A 19,302-nucleotide genomic window follows, 5' to 3' on the forward strand; every position below is an offset into this window, starting at 1 on the left:
GAGTGGCGCTTAATCAACACCAGTGGACATCAAAAAGAAGTGGAACGATTTTTTCTAGAAATCTGATCAAAATGCCTAGAAAATATGACCTTAATACCTTGAGTTTGATATCTATAAAGGTTGACACTTTATCTAAGAAGTTTGAGTTAATGGAGTCCAACCCAGTGAACACAATTATGGGAGTTTGTGACTCCTGTGAAGGAACATAACATACTCAACAGGCTTGCCTACTTGGAGCTATTACTGCACAACTAGCTCAGATTGAACAATGCGACACAATTGGCAACTTCAATTCAAAACAAAATAATTCGTATTCCAACACTTACAGTCCCTGGGTGGAGAAATCATCCTAACTTCTCCTATAAGAATAATCAAGAGCAAAGCTATCAACCATGTCAACAAAAGAGCTATCAACCGAGGCAATAACCCTTATTGTCGTGTCGGACTAAGTCCACCTATAGGGTTTAACATGACAATCCTTATGAGTTCCTCTTGGGGACATTATCAACCTAGATTACTAGGACACAGTTTCCTTCTATAATCAACAACACACACTATAAGTAATATCATTTCCCAACTTATCGGGCCTTTTGATTTATCGAGCTAAATCTCACCCTTTAATAAGTCAAAGAAATAAATACTAAATATATGTGCTTGTTATTATATTAGGATTAAGAGCACACACTTCCATAATAACTAAGGTCTTGTTCTTTTATTAAGTCAGTATAAAAATAATTTACCTTAAATGGTTTTGCTCAATACATTCAGAGTGTACTAGTGTAATTTATTAGTCAAGATAAACTAATACCTAATTACACTACGACTATTCCAATGATTTGTTCCTTTCCATCTCAGTCGTGAGCTACTGTTTATAATTTATAAGGAATTGATAACATGATCTTCTGTGTGTGACACCACACACCATGTTATCTACAATATTAATTAATCAAACAACTATACTTAACTTATAAATGTATATATTTGACCAATATGATTTTTATTTCTAAGTAAATGTTTATACAAAAAGCTAGGCTTTTAGTATACATTCCAACATAGCAATTATGGATGAGTCACCTAGGGAGGTGGCTAAGGCTAAGATCTCTAGGGGGAGCTCAAAGAGTCAAATTGGGACCCATGACCAATGGATCTCAGGTGGGCACTACTTGGGAGTCTAGAGGAGCCATGGAGTGTGCCAAATAATTTGGAGATAGACTTGAGTCTCAAACCTAGGGATTTGGCACACATGGTTTATGTTTCATGCAAGAAATATGACATTTGGGGGTCATATAGAATGATAATTGGTTTTGGATGTATGGATGCCATATAAACCAATGCTAGGGATGCATTGTGGGTTGGTATGGGCAAATACATCAAGAGAAAGTCAAAACTAGGACTTTATGTCAAGGTTCAATTGAACCATTTAGCTAGTTTTGGATTTTGTATCAATCTTGGGATTGGTGATAGATACATTTTGCAATGTATTTTTTTCAAGTAGATATGGGTATAATAGACCTCTCCACAAAATTTAAGGATTTTTCGAGATCTATGGAATTTTCGGTGCATTTATGAAGTTGGCAATTGATACGGTGCATGATCGTGGGGTCAGTAAGATGATGTGGTTAGGAGTAAAGACCACAGGATGGTCAGGAGTCAAGCTTACGTGGAGGTCAAAAGTCCAACCCTCGTGGAGGTCAGAAGTCAAGCTTACGTGGAGGTCAGAAGTCTAGCCCCCATAGAAGTCAGAAGTCAAGCTTGCGTGGCCATGGTCAAAGTCTTAGCTGATAGGGCAGTCAAAGGAGAGGATTGCAAGTTGGACAAGATCCAGCCTCGATAGCAATCAAGAACTGGGCTCACAGGCCAGGTATAGCGGAGAATTGGGTGGGCTCACAGGCCAGGTACAGCTAAGGACTGAGCCCACAGGCCAGGTAAAGGCTAGGAAAGGAAGGTCTCTGGCGCAGAACAGACTTGGCGTGCAGGTCGAGACATACAAGTCATGGATAACAGTAGACAGAAGCAGGTCAGAATACAAGCCTGGCGTGCAGGTCGGAACGTACAAGTCATGGATAACAATAGACAGAAGCAGATCGGAATACAGACTTGGCGTACAGGTTGGGACATACGAACCAGGGATAACAGCAGACAAAAGCAGGTCGAAATACAGACCTGGCGTGCAAGTCGGGACATACAAGCCATGGATAACAGTAGATAGAAGCAGGTCAAAATATAGACCTGGCATGCAGGTTGGAACGTACAAGCCATGGATAATAGTAGACAGAAACAGGTCGGAATACAGATCTGGCGTACAGGTCGGGACATACGAACCAGGGATAATAGCAGATAGAAGCAGGTCGAAATACATACCTGGCGTGCAGGTCGGGACATACAAGTCATAGATAACAGTGGACAGAAGCAGGTCGGAATACAGATCTGACGTGCAGGTCGGAACGTACAAGCCATGGATAACAGCAGACAGATGCAGGTCGGAATACATACCTAGTGTACAGGTTGGAACGTACAAGCTATGGATAAAGGAGGACTAAAGCAGATCAGTATATAGACATGGCGTATGCTCACCAAGGATACAGGTAGAGACTTACATCCTCACGACAGGGGATAAAGGGATCAAAGAGTATAGGTCGGAACTCAGGATTAGTGGAAGTAGACCGATACACACAGGTCAGGATTTATAGCCTTATGGCTCAGGATACTTGGATTGATAAAATGTACAGGTCGGGATGTGTTAGCCAAGGATACAGGTCAGGATTTATATCCTCATGGTCCAAGATAAGCAAAGTTGGAGGCAGACATACAAGGCGGGTTAGATGAAGTCAGAGGTACAGCTTGGGAGTAGGGATAAACTGAACCGAGTTAAGGTATACAGGGCGCGACACGTAATGCTAATAAGAGGCAAGACCGATCGGAAGCTGCAATAGGAGATGCATAGGACAAGGTTAGAAGCATAGGTCTGGAGGTGATATCAGGTCAGGGTTAGCAAGATATCAGAACGGGATTAGCAAGTGTAAAGACCCAGTGTAGCAATCACGAGAGGAGGATGCCAGGCACTACAGGACAAGCAAGCAAAGGAATCGTAACTGTCTGCCAGAGAATAATCAGAGTGTCAGGGAATATGCTAACAGTTGGGGCTCATTATCCCTTTGGTTCTGCCGCCGGCCTATGAGAAGATGTCGCGTGTCATTCACCACCAGACAAACCCTGACAGCCGACATTCCCTTACACCCACCAGACCCCAGAAACATCCGTTGCAATATAAAAAGGGATTCTTTGTCCCTTACGCAGGTACGCTCACTCGTCATTTCTTACTCGTCTTTACTTTTCGTCCTTTCTCTGTGCTTCTGGGAAAAAAGTACCTGACTTGAGCGTCGGAGGGCCTGACCCGGGGAATTTTCCCCTGGTTTCTAGTCTCTAACGACTCGTGAGCTCGTCTGAGTGTGCGCAAAGCCCTAGTGTCATCATCTCGGTCATCACCCTTCGTCATCCGCTCGTGTGAACCCTTCCGGAGGGTGCCAGGTAGATCGGGCGCTCCAGCGACTTTCCGTCAACCTCCAGTACATCGAGGCCCGCCGTTATCAGACTCAGCTTCCGGACGGGATCAGCAATAAAAGGCTGATTTTTTTTCAAAAATAGGGTACCAGTCGACTGGTGCAGATACCAGTCAACTGGTAACAGAGTTTTTCGACCACGAAATGCTTTTGTAAGGTTGTGTCAAAGGGGGCAGTCGACTGTTACCAAAGGGCAGTCGACTGATACCAGCCTGAAAGTGTTTTTAGCACTGTTCTTGACCATGCTAACTCGTTTTGATGTATGAGATCCATGCGGGATAAATACATGAGTTTAGGATCAGTTTGGATGATAAGTTTTCAATAATTGGGATATTGTTGGAAAGCTTTTTGGATGTTAGGCAAAGGGGGAGAAGTAAGGTTTAGTTAGGAAAACCTTAGTGTCTTTGCGTAGGGGGAGCTTTGTAATAGGTTCTTAAATATCCCTATGGGAAAATCCTAGCTCATTAGGGAGCTTAGGTGAAGGGGGAGCCTTGTGATAGGTTCCAATGCATGTTTACATTTTGATTCGGCAGTGTAAGTCCAAGTGTGTAACCTTGGCAACGTAAGTCCATTCGGCAGTGTAAGTCCAAGTGTGTAGCCTTGGCAACGTAAGTCCATTCGGCAGTGTAAGTCCAAGTGTGTAGCCTTGGCAACGTAAGTCCATTCGGCAGAGTAAGTCCAAGTGTGTAGCCTTGGCATCGTAAGTCTATTGTTTTTAGCATATTGTTTTGCTATTATGTTTTCCCTAGCTTAAACATATTTATAAACATAAAAAATGGAGAGATTGTTGGAACAATCCCAATGGTCCATATGACCATGTGTTTTGGTGTTTGGGCGAAGGGTTTAAGTTAGGTTCACCCTTGTATTTGATATGTGTACTTGAGTTGTGCAGGACTGCAGGATACACATGTGACTCAGGTTGATGGCTTCGGGTCCGGTGAATGATGACATTGGGGACGAGCCATGAGCTTGTATGCATCTGAGGGACCGTGGACAAGGAAGCAAGGACAAGGGCCGAGGAAAGCGACTTCGAGGCATACGCGAAGGATGACATTGGGGATGAGCCACGGGCTTGGATGCATCCGAGGGACAAGAGCCAAAGGAAGTAGCCTTGAAGGCAAGAGGTCAAGGCTGCAAAGAAGAGTCAAGTAAGTCGTGAGGGTCCGAGTGCGACAGAAATGTACTCGGGATGGGAAACCCTAAGTTTAGGGTTGTACCAGTCGACTGGTACTGGGACAAGTCGACTTGTGGTGAGCACAGAGAGCTTCTGTACCCGAACGGCCAGGCACCAGTCGATTGGTGCAAGGACCAGTCGACTGATAAAGAGCCATTGGAGTGCTGTTGGGCTAGCACCAGTCGACTGATGCAAGGACCTGTCGACTGGTAACGAGCAAATCAGCTTGTTGATTTCTTCCAAGCTCTATAAGAAGGAGCTTGGGATGGCTGGCCAGGTGACGAAACTAGACTTGGTTAAAGCCTAATTAGTAGTCACCAAAGTGCTCAAGGTTCTCTTGTGTCCAAGTGTTCTTGGTTGGTATTGTGGTGAGGTTTCTCCACCCACAAGGAGTTGCTTGAGTAGCCGAAGTTTGTTGGGGGCTAATCCACCGAAGGATAGGGATCGTCCACCTTACGGACTGCCGTGGAGTAGGAGCAAGTTATCTCCGAACCACGTTACATTGACGTATATTGGTTTGCATTCTTTCTTTTAGTATCTAGCTTTCGTATTTGAGTTTGTATTATTGTATTTCCGCTTGCGCAACTAACAAATACGTAGGAAGCATTCGATTTGGAGGCGCCGTCTATCCAACCCCCCTTCTAGCCGGTCGTCCGATCCCCTACAGATCACACGCTCCTAAATAATTTCATATAATCATCCATAAAGGAAGTTTGATCTAGCGATCCACAAATAAACTCATCCGATGTAGAGGAAGACACTTAGAGCCAATGCACAAGTTTGTTTGCATCACTTACAAACCAATAATGGAGACCGTGGAATTTATTTACAAATCTCTCTCCCACTTAGTTATTTAATATGAGAATTTTAACATGCACACACACATCACAGCAAATAAAAGCAATAAATATGGAAAAATATTTTTTCAACTATTATGGCCTTTTCTATCACTGTCTTCCGTGTGCTGCCAATCCTAGCTGCTGCCATCTTTAGCCACCGCAATCGGGTCTAGTCGTCGCATCTATCTTGTTTCTTTTTCTGCTGTGCCTCTGGTCCTCAAATAGCACCATGCCTCGCAAGGATACGATCCGCGACAAAAATAAAATTTTACATATATCGATCCTATATTCCACAAAGGAATGTACATAAAGTCTAGATCGAACAAAATGTAAAATCCTAAAACTAATACATCTCCTGCTGTATTTAATACATACAATCATGCACACACATAAAATGCTCTCGACATGTTCGAGGGTCCAATCACACATAATCATAATAGGCCATAATAGTTGGAGTCAACAACCACAGAGTTAATCTATTTGCACATCCTACTATTATCCTGCCTAAAATATGTATGACATGTGCATAATTAAACTAAAAACCAAACACACAGAGGTATAACCTAGCTCTGATACCAATTGTTGGTTGCTACTCGGAATACCATCCTAGTTCCCCTGTACAAAAATTTGTACAAGCACAGAACTATCCTAGCTACCCATGTGCTCTACCGAAGTTAAATTTGGATTGCAAACGGTGCTTAACATTATTAATCTAAATTGTCCTTCAGAAGTTAAACTTGGATTGAAAATGATACTTAACATTTTTACTCCAAGTTTAACCGATGTGATCTTCATAAGTTAAACTATATTACAGAAGCCAATCAAATATTTATTTCAAAGATTGGCTTCCAGGTTAAACATGGCGAGACACTAGGCCTTCTTGGGTATGAGATCATCCACCACTTCCTAGACAAAGCCTTTCAAAGAAATCGGATATTTAACTTCTTACAGTAAACTAGGTTTAACTACAGAGACCTCAATAGAAACACATTATCGAAACATGAAATCGAAAAATAAAATCGATAACAAAAAATGATAACTTAAAATCGATAACCTCTTGTGTTTGGTTTTTCAAGATCTATACAAAAGATGAACTAGCTATGATGCGAAAACTAATAACTAGTTATACCTTTTGTAGCTTATAGACCTCTTGATCTTCTGTTGTATTCTTCTCCTTCTCTTGGACGTCGTATGGGTGACGATCTTCCAAGATGAAATCCACTCAAGCTTCTTCCAAGGCTTCCAAGATCCGGCCACCAACAAACCTCCAAGGGATGCTAGACAAGAGAGCTTCCTTCTCTTCTTCTTCTCCTTCAAGCAATCGGCCACCAAGAGATCACCAACTAGATGTCGCCGGCCACCAAGGAAGAAAACAAAAGGAGAAGAGAGAAGGACAAGGGCCGACCACCAAGGATTGGAAGAGAGGAATAGAAGATGTGTTATCTCATGAGGCACCCCTCCATTTTCTTTTATAATTCTTGGTCTTGGCAAAAAAGGAAAGTTTTAAACATAATTAAAACTTCCTTATATTCCTTGCCAATAACTAAAAAGGAAAGTTTTTAAAACAAAAAAGTAAGACTTCCTTTTATACTTGTCATGGTCGGCCACCTACTTGTGCTCCAAACAAGGAAAATTTTAAACATAAAATTAAAACTTCCTTATTTGTTTTTGGTAAGAAATTTTTAATAAAAAATTTCTCTTTTAAATCCCTTTTTGGTTATAAAAGAGAAATTTTATAAATTAAAATCTCCCTTTTAAAACATGTGGATGGTTACAAGAAAGAAAAGTTTTATCAAAAATTAAAATCTTCTTTTTAACTACAAATAAGGAAAGATATCTAACCTTTCTCTTAATCCATTGTAGAAAGCTATAAAAGGAAAGATTTTAAAATTTTAAAACTCTTTTTTAAAACTATGGCTTCTACAAAAGGAAAGATTTTAAAAATTAAAACATCCTTTTATTTTAATGTGGTCGGCCACCTTGCTTGGGCTCCAAGCTTGGCCGACCATAATACTTAGCTCCATCTTTTGGCTTGGCCGACCCTAGCTTGGGCTCTAAGCTTGGCTTGGCCGACCACAATGAGATGGGTAAGAAGCTTGGCTCTAAGTGGATATAAGGCTTTATAAATAAGAGGCTACAATAGGGACCGAGAGGAGGAATTGATTTTGGTCTCCCGATAAGCTTAAGCTTCCCGTGTTCGCCTCGAACATCCAACTCAAGTTCATCAATAATAACTCATACCACTAAAGAGTTATTATTGCACTACCACACCAATCCTATATTACAATATGAACTCCTTCTTATCATGAGTGTGTTAGTCTCCCTGTGTTTAAGATATCGAATGCCCACTAATCAAATGAGTTACTGACAACTCACTTAATTAATATCTAGCTCCAAGAGTAGTACCACTCAACCTTATTGTCATGTCGGACTAAGTCCACCTGCAGGGTTTACATGACAATCTTTATGAGCTCCTCAAGAGGGCATCATCAACCTAGATTACTAGGACATAGTTTCATTCTATAATCAACAACACACCATATAAATAATATCATTTCCCAACTTATCGGACCTATTTATTTAACGAACTAAATCACACCCTTTGATAAATTAAAGAAATAAATATTAAGTATACGTGCTTGTTATTATATCATGTTTAAGAGTACACACTTCCATAATAACAGAGGTTTTGTTCTTTTATATAGTCAGTATAAAAAGAAACTACCTCAAATGGTCCTGCTCAATATACTCATAGTGTACTAGTGTAATTTTATAGTCAAGATAAACTAATATCAAATTACACTACAACCACTCCAATGGTTTGTCCCATTCCATCTTGGTTGTGAGCTACTATTTATAATTTATAAGAAACTGATAACATGAACTTCTGTGTGTCTCCTCACACCATGTTATCTACAATATAAATTAAATGGACAACTACACTTAGCATAAATGTAGACATTTGACCAATGTGATTTTTTATTTCAAAATAACTGTTTATACAAAAAACTAGACTTTTAGTATATACTCTAATAGCGTTTGAATAAAGTTCCTGGTCCGGGCGCCCGGAAGGGTTCCGGGTGCCCGGACCGAGAAAGTCAACTTCCTGTCAACTTTTGGTCCTAGTCTTCTACTCTGGTTTTGCTCGCATTAGTTCCGGTCTTCCACTTCGGTTCCACTTGCTTGGGTAATTTCGGTCATCCGGAATAGGGCTCATCCAAACCCATTTTCCGACTTTCGAGCAGTCTTCCGCTCCGGCTTCTCATCCCACAAAAATATCGTGCACCTCCTTCTCATCCGCTAACGTATTCTTCCGCAGCACCTCGTCCCTCGGATGCACAAAGCCCTTCGGTTCTCTCCCGTGTCGTCCTTCTCGCTAGCTGCATCTTTTGCTCGACTTCCTGTTCTCTTAAATTCCTGCACACTTAGACACAGAGGTTAAATACCAACAGAACCTAACCGACTTGGTTGATCACATCAAAATTACCTTAGGGTACTAACACTTTGAACATTTCCGATGGATAATCCACTAAATTTGATTCTCTAATACAAAGTACGAGAAAAGTGTAACACCCTATACTTTCCTTTTGCAAGTATATTAAGTATACATAATAATAAATTTTTTACCAACACAAAGGTGTCGAAATGGATATGCTAGTGTGTTAGTGTCAATCTACCGATAGTAGTCGGACGTAGTCAAGTGGTAGTATGGTAACAACGTGAGAATGGAGCAGCCGGACAATCAAGAATAAGCGTAGAAAAGTGTTGTCAAATCTCCTGGCCAAACCCTCCTTTTAAACAATGTTGAGTTGCCTCCAACATCGCTTATCTGATTCGAAGACTTTGGTTTCTATCTGCATGAGATCGCCTCCATCAGTTCTGAGACGCCTCCAATGCGCTTCGAGAAGCCTCTAGTCCACTTCGAGGCATCTCCCAGCAGCAAAATTCTATCTTCAAATCTTATCTGCATGAGGGTGCCTCCTCCCTATCCAGGACGACTTCGTTCAGCTCCAAGGCACCTCCAGTCAACTCCAAGACACCTCAAGCATTATTCATCTAAGGCTAACTCTTTCACTTTATTATTGCTAGACACGTTAGTTCAAACAACAAAAGGTAACCGGTAAAACAGAGATAACATATTAAAAATAAGATATATGAATTAGATCTTGTCTTCTTAAGACCATGGTCTAGTCATGGTTTCAACTTAGACTTCCAAAATAAATCTAAATTGGATCAGTGCCTATAGCCTGATTGGGGCATGTCCTCACTGGATCACTATCCTCTAGTCTAGTGCTTACCTCACTTATCATTGCAGACTTACTCAATTCTTTGCTCACCAAGTTTTTCTACAAAATACCTCATCTATACTTCAGCCAGTTGTCCGGTCCTACAGACTCAATTGGACTTTTCGCCAAATATCAACCTATCTAGTCTTCTGTCAGTTTCCACCTGGACTTTATCCTAATGTCAGGCCCTATCAAGTCTTTCAATCCTATATACTTGGTATATAGGTTAAATCACAAGTCTAACTTTAACATTTATCGTACATCAAAATTTAAATTTGATTATTAGTATAAACTGAATCAAATATTTATAGTCGAGACTGCATAGAATCAAAGATGATCTAGATTCGAGATCGACGTGGAGCCGGGGTTATTTAGAGTTGGAGTTGCACGGAGCCAAGGATGACCCGGTTCAAGAGCGATGTAGAGTCTAGAGTATACAGAATTAGGAGCCACTCTCGATAGAATTATTGACTTTGTTAACCATGTGAACCATGTGATATCTTTTGATTATCTCCGGCATAACTTTCGTTATTTTTTACTATTAAATATATACGTATGATCTCTCTTAGGTCTTGAACGTTGAAAATTTTACAACATATTAAAGCATTTTTTAATTAAAATATAATTTGTTGACTCTTGGGACATGACCTAACTCTATTATAAGTTGTTGACTTGGTGTAGAAGGAAGAAAGTGATGAGAGAGATGGGTAAAATATCAATTATTTAGCCCTTTTCAGGCGCCCCATTTTTAGAATTGGGACGTCCGGATATATAAGAGTCATTTAAAACTATACATCGAATGGATGTGCAAATTAATAAAATTATTCTTAGATCTATTTTTCATTCGAAAAAAATCTCCTATAATACACTATAGTTAAAATTAGAACTTTAAATCCCTTAATTATATTATTTATTGACTAACCTAACTATTAAGTTACTAAGGCAATTAAATAAATCCCTTCAATAGGCATAATTATTTAATTGTCCTAGTAGTATAATAGTTAGGTCCTTCAATAAATAATTAAGGGATTTAAAGTTTGAATTTTAGTTATGGTGTATTATAAAAGATTTTTAAAATTAATCTTAAAATGTTGGTCATTTTGATCGTATAATCTCGAGAATCAACATAATTATAGTTAAATTCGTGACAATAGTAAGTAAAAGTTCACATTCTTTATCTTATGTTAAATAATGGCATGGAACTGGTCGTCCATATTTATCTTATGTTAAATACGATGTTTGAAACTTTGAATGCACAAGGAAATGAAATGGCATTGCATGCTCCGTGGGTTGACATTTTGCGCCTTCAAAAGTTTCAAATCAACCATTTTTTCCGGTTCAAATTTGTCATGTTCTAAGCATTAATTCTGATTTAGACTGATTTGATTTTATGTGGAAACATTCGCATTTGGCGTCTCCTCTTTCTACACCCTTTTCTACCTTTGCTTGTTCTTTCTAAATATTCTCCAAGTTTTATAACACTGCCAATGATACAGATTAAATATACTGATAAACATGACAATGGAATTTGATTTGCAATTATCCCTTTGTTGAGGCGATTTCTTTGAAAATAAATATTAATTCACATTGATTGTATTGCTCTATCTTACTTTGTCCCCAATTAATAAACGAGAAAAATCAAATATACATAAACTAAAGGACCAACATTTACTTTTAATTAATTCTTAGATTTCATTGCTACATCTATAAATCTTGGTTTAACCAATTAATTCACATGGAGTGTTTTTTTATTATTTTAAATTGCTATTTGATCTGCTTAATGCATGAAAGAAATAATTAGGAGCAAAGTTTATTTTACACTTTTAAAAATCATATTTTTTAGAGTAGGTGGGAAAATGGAAGAAACATAGAAGCAAGTCGAAATTGGAATGACAAACACGACATGAATATTCAATTAATTAATTTCCTCATTTCCACTCTAATTAGGAAAAATAAAATCACAAAAATATTATATAAAGATGTGTAAAGCAATAAATTAAGTTGCATGGGATGATAAGTTACATAAAAATTTTGGGATGAGCCTTAGACTTGTACGACTTAGAAGAGAAGTCTTAATCCACGAGTTGACTGTCATTATCATGGTGGAGAATTGTCAATCTTCTTGTGCATGCCAATGTAGAAAGAGAAGTCCTCGTTGACAGCTACATATGAAAGGAAGGAGGGGCAAGAAAAAAAAAAGCACATCAATGAGAATAAGGAAACTCAATGACAAATATGAATTTTGTCTGCACAGAACGAAATATACGTTGACACCAGTAAGAAAAAAGAAATTAATACACAACAGAAATAGTGGAAGTAAGAGGATCCATATTAATTGTTATACAAGAGTATTCATACTAATTTTTTTTTATCTAAAATATATAATTTAAAATAAAAATATATTTTATTAAATTTGATATCTACTTTTCACTACATCATATATTAATTTTTTCTATTTTTTTTTCTACCTCTATATTTAGGGAATAGAATACATTCCCTAAATTTAAAGAAGTACAATTTATAAATGTAAAATTTAAATAACGGATAGAATAGTTAATAGAAAGCTTTTTTAGCTATCCTATTCAAATTTTAGAGTAAAATATTTGGATATGGTAACTATGTGAATGCTCTAATATTTTCAAAATTTAATGTAAACTATCTATTTTATTAAATTCAGATAATCAATTTTAACTACACATTATATCAACTATCCTTAATTTTTTATTATCTTTATTTTTTATTATTTTCTTTTCTCTTTTCCATTTTTTTATTATTTTTTTCTCTCTATGCTTAATATTTACTTTTCATTGCCTAATTCATTCTTTTTATTTTTTTTTCCTATCTTCCAACTTAAATTATATTTTAATTTTTAGACAATGGATTTCATTTCCTAAATTTAAAGAAATATTATTTATTAAATTTAAATTTAAAGAATGGATATGATAGATTATGTAAAAATATTTTTATATAAAATATAAAATTTAAGATATATTCTATGCAAGTTGACGTGGATATTCAAGTCATTGATTCATAAGGTTGAAAGGTTGGTAACCGCGTATTGGATTGTGTCAATTAATTTTTCATATAATTTTAAGAAATAGAGAAAAAAATAAAACAAAATAAAAATGTAGGTATCTCGATACGGATAGTTTGATCTTAAGTAATAATTTCAGCCAATGGACTTTTTGTTAGATAAAACAACGGAAATGAAGAACTAAATGGTACATAGAATATATTAAGTTTGGGCTTTGCAGCCGTATAAAATTCGATGCTTCATGAGCTAACAAAACCCAGATTAGTGGGTCATTGCAAAGCTGGATTATACTCAGCTTTGCATAAGACCGCATACATTATTTTTACCTAAAGATCTATTTGTGGCTTAATTATGGCTTCTTACGGAAACGGCCGTTTATTTGATCTGATGTCCGATATTCGTGTTGCTGGATCTGTTGTACTTCATGTGGCTCTGCACAAGGTGCCCAGCTGCGAGAGCCGAGAGGAGGGAGAGCTCCCCAGCGAGGACTGTGCCGGCGATGATGGTGGCCAGTCGCCGGGCGTTTGCGCCAGGAGATTCCAAGCTTTCGCCTTGCACACCGAGCAGATCCAAACAGGCAGCTTGTGGAGCTAGCTCAGTCCCTCTGCCAACTGTGCCAACCTAAATGCATTTAAAACAAACAGCATGAGCTCACATTTATCCTTTCTGCAGAAATGGCAAAAATTTTGAAGATTTCGCTCACAGATCAGCAAGATGACAAGGTTGGGGGATTTAGACAATTAAACTTCTAGTTCATAATTATTCAACATGATGACGACGACCTTTGACGAGATGTCTCCGTTTGGGTTCATGGAAACGACTGAAAAGTACGCAACGTGCTCTTGCGGTGGCTGCTAGTAAAGTTGTCTTATGCGGACCACCAGTAGCAAAGTCAGTGGAATTGACTCACTTTGATTTCAATCTAACGTCACGATCAAATACATGCATGAAGCGACAAGTGCAAGCAGAATTTTAGCAAGTTCCACCTGCTGCATGAAAAATTCTAAAACACGATCTGCTGAATATTCACCGATGGCATGTGATCAAGTCTAATTATATTAATCCCCTGGCAGACGGCAGATGCATTTCAATTTTACATTCATTCTGTTACGGGTGTTGAGTTTACATTAGACAAAAATACAATATAATTATAAGTTAAATAAGGATATGAATAGCATCCTAGGGTTTAGGACATGATGTTTTGGAAGACATGAGCAGTGGGAAATAGGTACAACACAATCAGTAGTTATTCAGGTCATTTAAATGACTAGTAGCCTTTTGGTCTGTACTTCACTTTTTACTGGTTAAATCTCAATTTTGAATGTTTGATATTTCAATATCGTTTCTTTAAGATTATGTTCCATATCATTATTTATCAATGCTAGATCTACCTACTTTTGATCCATGAATAAATTGATAATTAAATAAGGAAATGGATTTTATAGATTACGAAATGGAACTGAGATTGAATTCAGTACCTCAATTGATGGCAAAGTCACAGAAACATGAAGTTCCTTTCCGTCATTCAAAGCTTCGATCATGGTGATACACTGAGAACTCTCGACATTGGTAGCCGGATCTTGGCCAGTGGCAATGAAGATCGCAGATGTAATATTACTGGCCTGAGCATTGAACCCCCCAAGAGATCCTGCAAGTGCGGAGCCAACTAGATTCTTGATCTTGTTGAGTTCCACAAGTGCAGGTATGTTGGTCTTGAGAACCTTCTCTACCACTTCTTCCTTGATGATTGCTTCACAAGCCACTGATTTGCCCCTGCCTTCAATCCAATTCACGGCAACTGGCTTATTTTCAGAGCAGAGATTACCTGGGCAGTGTCGAGAGAAGCATTAATTAGCATACACAAACAAGCTTGTAACATGCATTTAGTCAACATGTTGATGCAAATGAATGTATTGGTCAATTTTTCATTGATGAAAAGAGAAATATTTGTAGATACTCCACTAATAGAAACAAAAACTCACTAAAAGACATAAGCTTAGGGAGAATCTATGTGATAGTCTGACTACATGACAAACCAAGATAAGGAAAAAGAACCAAACTTGAGGTGCTGATGACTTCCATGTCGTTGAAATTGTTGAGAAGGTAATCCAACACATGTTTGACGCCTTCGGAGATTATGTTCATGCCCACGTCATCTTGTGTGCTGCATCTGAATCTCATGTACAGGTTCCTCCCGGCCAGAGCACATCTGATTGTCTGTAGCCTCGCAAATCTGGAAGACCTGCACAAAATTAAACAACGTGCAATTCAATTAGATTCAAGTGTTAGAGGAACACGTAAAGGTGACTGTCAACCTCCAGCAGAGAAGGAAAATGTCAAGTTTAGCAATTCAAAAGAACAAAAATAAAAGACAAAAAAATCTAACCAGAATTTGAAAACTTATATGAATTTTGACTAGGATTTCCAAACCACAAATGCAAAGAGAAGAAAAGGTCATGAGTTCTTTCCCTGATTACTTTTGAATTTGAATCAACATATATTGAAAAAAATATACCAAAAGTTAAAAAAAAAAATAGAGTGAAATTCTGTGCAGTAAAAAGATGTAATGTTTGTTTATATATATATATATATATATATATATATATATATATATATATATATATATATAATTAAAGATGCAAAACAAAAAATCAAACACCTATTGAACAACTCTGTGAGTGTCTCCAAATTGTCGGGGTTCTCCAAGAAGGCCTGGAGCTCTGCTGCCCTGGCCGCGGACGGTAGTCTCACCACCAGCGCCCGCGTTATACCGTCCCCAAAGATGACGCTGGAGGCGCCACCGCTTAATGCGATGGCCTTGAAACCCCTGGACACGCTGGCCACCAGGCAGCCCTCGGTGGTTGCCATCGGTACATAGTACTGGCTCCCGTCGAGAAGTAGAGGCCCAGGTACGCCCACCGGCAACTGTAGGCACCCCACTTTAAGCTCACAGAATCGCCCCGAGCTGGAAGCGTAATCGAACCCATGGAGCGGCAATCCCACCAAGCCCTTTCCGGTGACCCGCCGAATGGCCTCGCGCCGGATCATGACAGCCCTCTCGCTATCGCCGGTCGCGGACTCCAGTTCCTCAGATGGCGTCTCGCCGGAGACCACAGACGCGACGATTTCGTCGTCCGTGAGAATAGTTTCGAGGGGAGAGACACGGGATCTGCTCTTCTTCCCGCGCTTGCCACGGAGGAAGGCGATGAATTTGGCAAGGAAGAAGCTAGAGAAGCAGACGCAGTACAATAGGGACGCGATGACGGTTAGGGTTTCCTTGAGACCAAGAAGGTAGAGCAGGGAGGCGACCAAGGTCAAAATGGAGAGGAGCAGCTTGGTGTGGCGTACGGAGAGAGGAAAGGCGAGCGGCTGAGATCGGCGATTCGGTGCGCCGACCAGAAAAGAAAGCCTCCACAGGATCTTCCGGCGAACCCCCATGCTCACTCTTATAACCGCCTTGCTCCCGGTGCGTTCGAACGGAGGGAGTGCAGTGCAGTGGAGATGGCGGGGGGCTTACTCTTATAACCGCCTTGGGGCGAGAGATGCTTGGCCGTAACTTATTCTAAGATGACCCAAAAACAATTGGTTGATAATTTCCAACAATACAAATGCAACAAATTCAGGTGCACTATTTTTTTTCCTTGATTTTCAGAAATTTGATTGTTTCTCTGCTTCTTCTTTGTTTTTGACTTTATGTTGACTCATTACATTAATAAAAAATAATATTACCATTATTCAACTCTCCTCTAATACTATTTCATAGCTACTGTAATTCATGCTTAATTTACTCAAAACTATTCGTATCTACAATGTAAATTCACATGCATTGTTATAATGATGAAATTGTATTTACTATAATATGAATTAACCTGGTCATTTAACATTTACATTAAATTTATAATAGTAACAGTTATTACTACAATAGGTCTCACCGATTCAAAAATTAAATGGGAGATTTAAATGAAAGATAACAATACTCAAGAAGGGAGTGGGCGTGTAAAATGAGACGCCTTAGTGATTTGGAAAAATAGGACGTGATTTCGCCCTATTTTTTTACATCAACTGAGGCGAAATAAATTTTTATTGAATTAAATATTAATTTCAATTTTAATATGTTTGAGTGGAAGAGTAAACAGCGTTCAAACTTCAAAATGAGTGAATAGAGTTTCAAACTTCAAAACGGTGACGTCACCATATAGAAATAATGTAGAAACTAAAAACGACATTATGAGTAAATTAGAACTGATTTTTTTCCTTTTTTGGAACAAATGTGTTAATTGTTATCCAAATTTAATGTGTGTTTTTTTTCAAAGGCCATTAAGCAACCTCATGAGCTTTTGTAATTTTTTTAGTTTGTATTTTGTTTTTTGAACGATTAATTTTAGAGATGATTAATTTGATATCATAATTTTTTTTATTAAATCAAAAAATACGATCTATCAACTTCCTCAAACCACTATTCATTGAAAGAAAAATTCTCTAGTAGCTGAGTCTCCATCTTCAAATTCCTTGGCGATGGGGGCGCTGCCTTGGCTATGTAGAGGCATGAATACGTGGAAAATGTTTCAATTAATGTTCAATGACATGCAGAAAAATAATTGGATAGCGATAAAGTACTAAAAATAATTTAAATTTCAAATAATAAAAGATCGATTTATATAAGAATACGGTCTCGCGGTAAATAATTAAATTTTAATCAAAACTTATCTTAAACATAAGAAAAAGTGACTCAATTATTTTTAAATTAATTTATAAAAACTATAATATTTATTTAAAACACTTAATCAAGATTTTCTCAAAAACAATGTAAAACATGTTTTAGCATTTTTATAAGTGTCACTTAAATAGTCTATTATAATGACTTATAATCTTTATTAACATATTGATTTGACACTTAATTGAGTATCGAAATATATAATATAATTTAAAAAATCATAAGTTATATTATATTTGTATTTTAGATATTTAATTAAGTTTTAATCAAAATTTAATTCGTATAAGTCCGAAAAGAATAGAGATAGTGTGTATTTTAGAAAAAGTACAGAAAAAAATATGTAGGACTTGTTTATGGATAATGCTGAGTAATTAAAGTCTTTTTAAAATGAAAGGCCAACTAATCATTTTTATAAACTTATGTAGGCTGATTTGTTGTCATATTTTAAATTTATTTGGATAATCGATAGAAAATTTCTATACGAGTCACTGAGAGAATTAATAGGTTCGAAGGATAAATAGCTTCGAAGCATTAAATATCTGATGCTAGCTATATAAAAATAAAAAAAATAATAAATAATTTAAGAAATACAATAAATTGAAGGGGTGTTGACATAACGATAAAATTATTATTTTATAATAAAAAAATCATGAATTTAAATTTTGAAAATAATCTTTTATAAAAAAAATAAAATAAGACTATGTACAAGATCTTTTTCCGAGATCTCGTATAACGGGAACTTCGTGCATTAGGTTGTATTTTTTTTTTTTTTTTTAGAAATGCAACAAATTCAGGTACGAAAGTCATTGTTTCTCTGTTTATTCGTTTTGACTTTACGTTGACCATAAGTATTATATAATTCATAAATAATTTTATTCTTAAATTCCAGAGCTCATTGTTGTTTAACCCAGCTGATTGTCGTGTGTATATATATTTTTATACGGAGAAATCAATTTTTATTGAATTAAATATTAATTGCAATTTTAACATGTTTGAGTGGAAGAGCGAGCAACGTTTCAAACTTCAAAATGTGTGTCGTCGCGATATAGAAATAATGTAGAAATTCAAAACTACTTCGTGAGTAAATTAGAACTTTGTTTATAATTTATCATAGTTGGGTCATTTTGATTTTCGTGATTTGGAATTTTGAGTTCGGTCTAATTTTTGTTTTGTTTTGTTTTTAAATAAAAATTGTTAATTGTTATCAAAATCTATATCGAATGGGGACAAATAATTTTTTATTGAATTAAATATAAATTAATTGCAATGTTAACATGTATACACCACTTCAACAAGATTGACTCAAAGAGTAAACAACGTTTCAAACTTCAAAATGGTGACGTTGCCATATAGAAATAATGTAGAAACTCACATTATAAGTTAATTAGATTTTTTTCTTTCTTTGAAAGAAAAGTGTTAATTTTTATCCAAATTTAATGTTTTTTTCAAAGGTCATCAAGCAGCCTCCTGAGCCTTGGTTGATGCATGAATATGTGCAAAATGTTTCAATTGATGTACTGTTGTCAGTCCCGTATTGAGCGATTATTTTAATCAAAACTTACCTTAAAAATAAGAAAAAGTGACTCACTTATTTTAAATTGATTTATAAAAACTATATAATTTTTTGAGACAAAAATAAAAATTACTAGCATAGTAGCAAGAGTTGTTGTAGGGATTTTTGTTGTGATCGCTATG

The 19,302-nt window shown here is 37.1% G+C and overlaps 1 protein-coding gene across 1 annotated transcript; it reads right to left on the reverse strand.

Moving 5' to 3' along the window:
- Positions 1–13,099: 13,099 nt before the first annotated feature.
- Positions 13,100–16,365, reverse strand: LOC122016369 (3-hydroxy-3-methylglutaryl-coenzyme A reductase 3-like). The gene is made up of 4 exons (XM_042573640.1): positions 15,553–16,365; positions 14,954–15,135; positions 14,372–14,718; positions 13,100–13,514 (listed from the first exon to the last, which is right to left on the reverse strand). The coding sequence occupies exons 1-4, from the start codon at positions 16,329–16,331 to the stop codon at positions 13,269–13,271; spliced, it is 1,554 nt and encodes a 517-aa protein (XP_042429574.1). The 5' UTR covers positions 16,332–16,365; the 3' UTR covers positions 13,100–13,268.
- Positions 16,366–19,302: the final 2,937 nt, after the last annotated feature.

Source organism: Zingiber officinale, chromosome 8B (genome assembly GCF_018446385.1).
Source record: "Zingiber officinale cultivar Zhangliang chromosome 8B, Zo_v1.1, whole genome shotgun sequence".
Lineage (NCBI taxonomy): Eukaryota > Viridiplantae > Streptophyta > Magnoliopsida > Zingiberales > Zingiberaceae > Zingiber > Zingiber officinale.

Excerpts from the sequence above, each read along its gene's own strand:
- LOC122016369 (XM_042573640.1), bottom strand. The coding sequence starts at position 16,331 with ATGGGGGTTCGCCGGAAGATCCTGTGGAGGCTTTCTTTTCTGGTCGGC. Across the intron at positions 15,136-15,552 it reads CTCACAGAGTTGTTCAATAG|GTCTTCCAGATTTGCGAGGC; the intron begins GTGTTTGATTTT and ends AATTTTGTGCAG. Across the intron at positions 14,719-14,953 it reads GGAAGTCATCAGCACCTCAA|GTAATCTCTGCTCTGAAAAT; the intron begins GTTTGGTTCTTT and ends GACACTGCCCAG.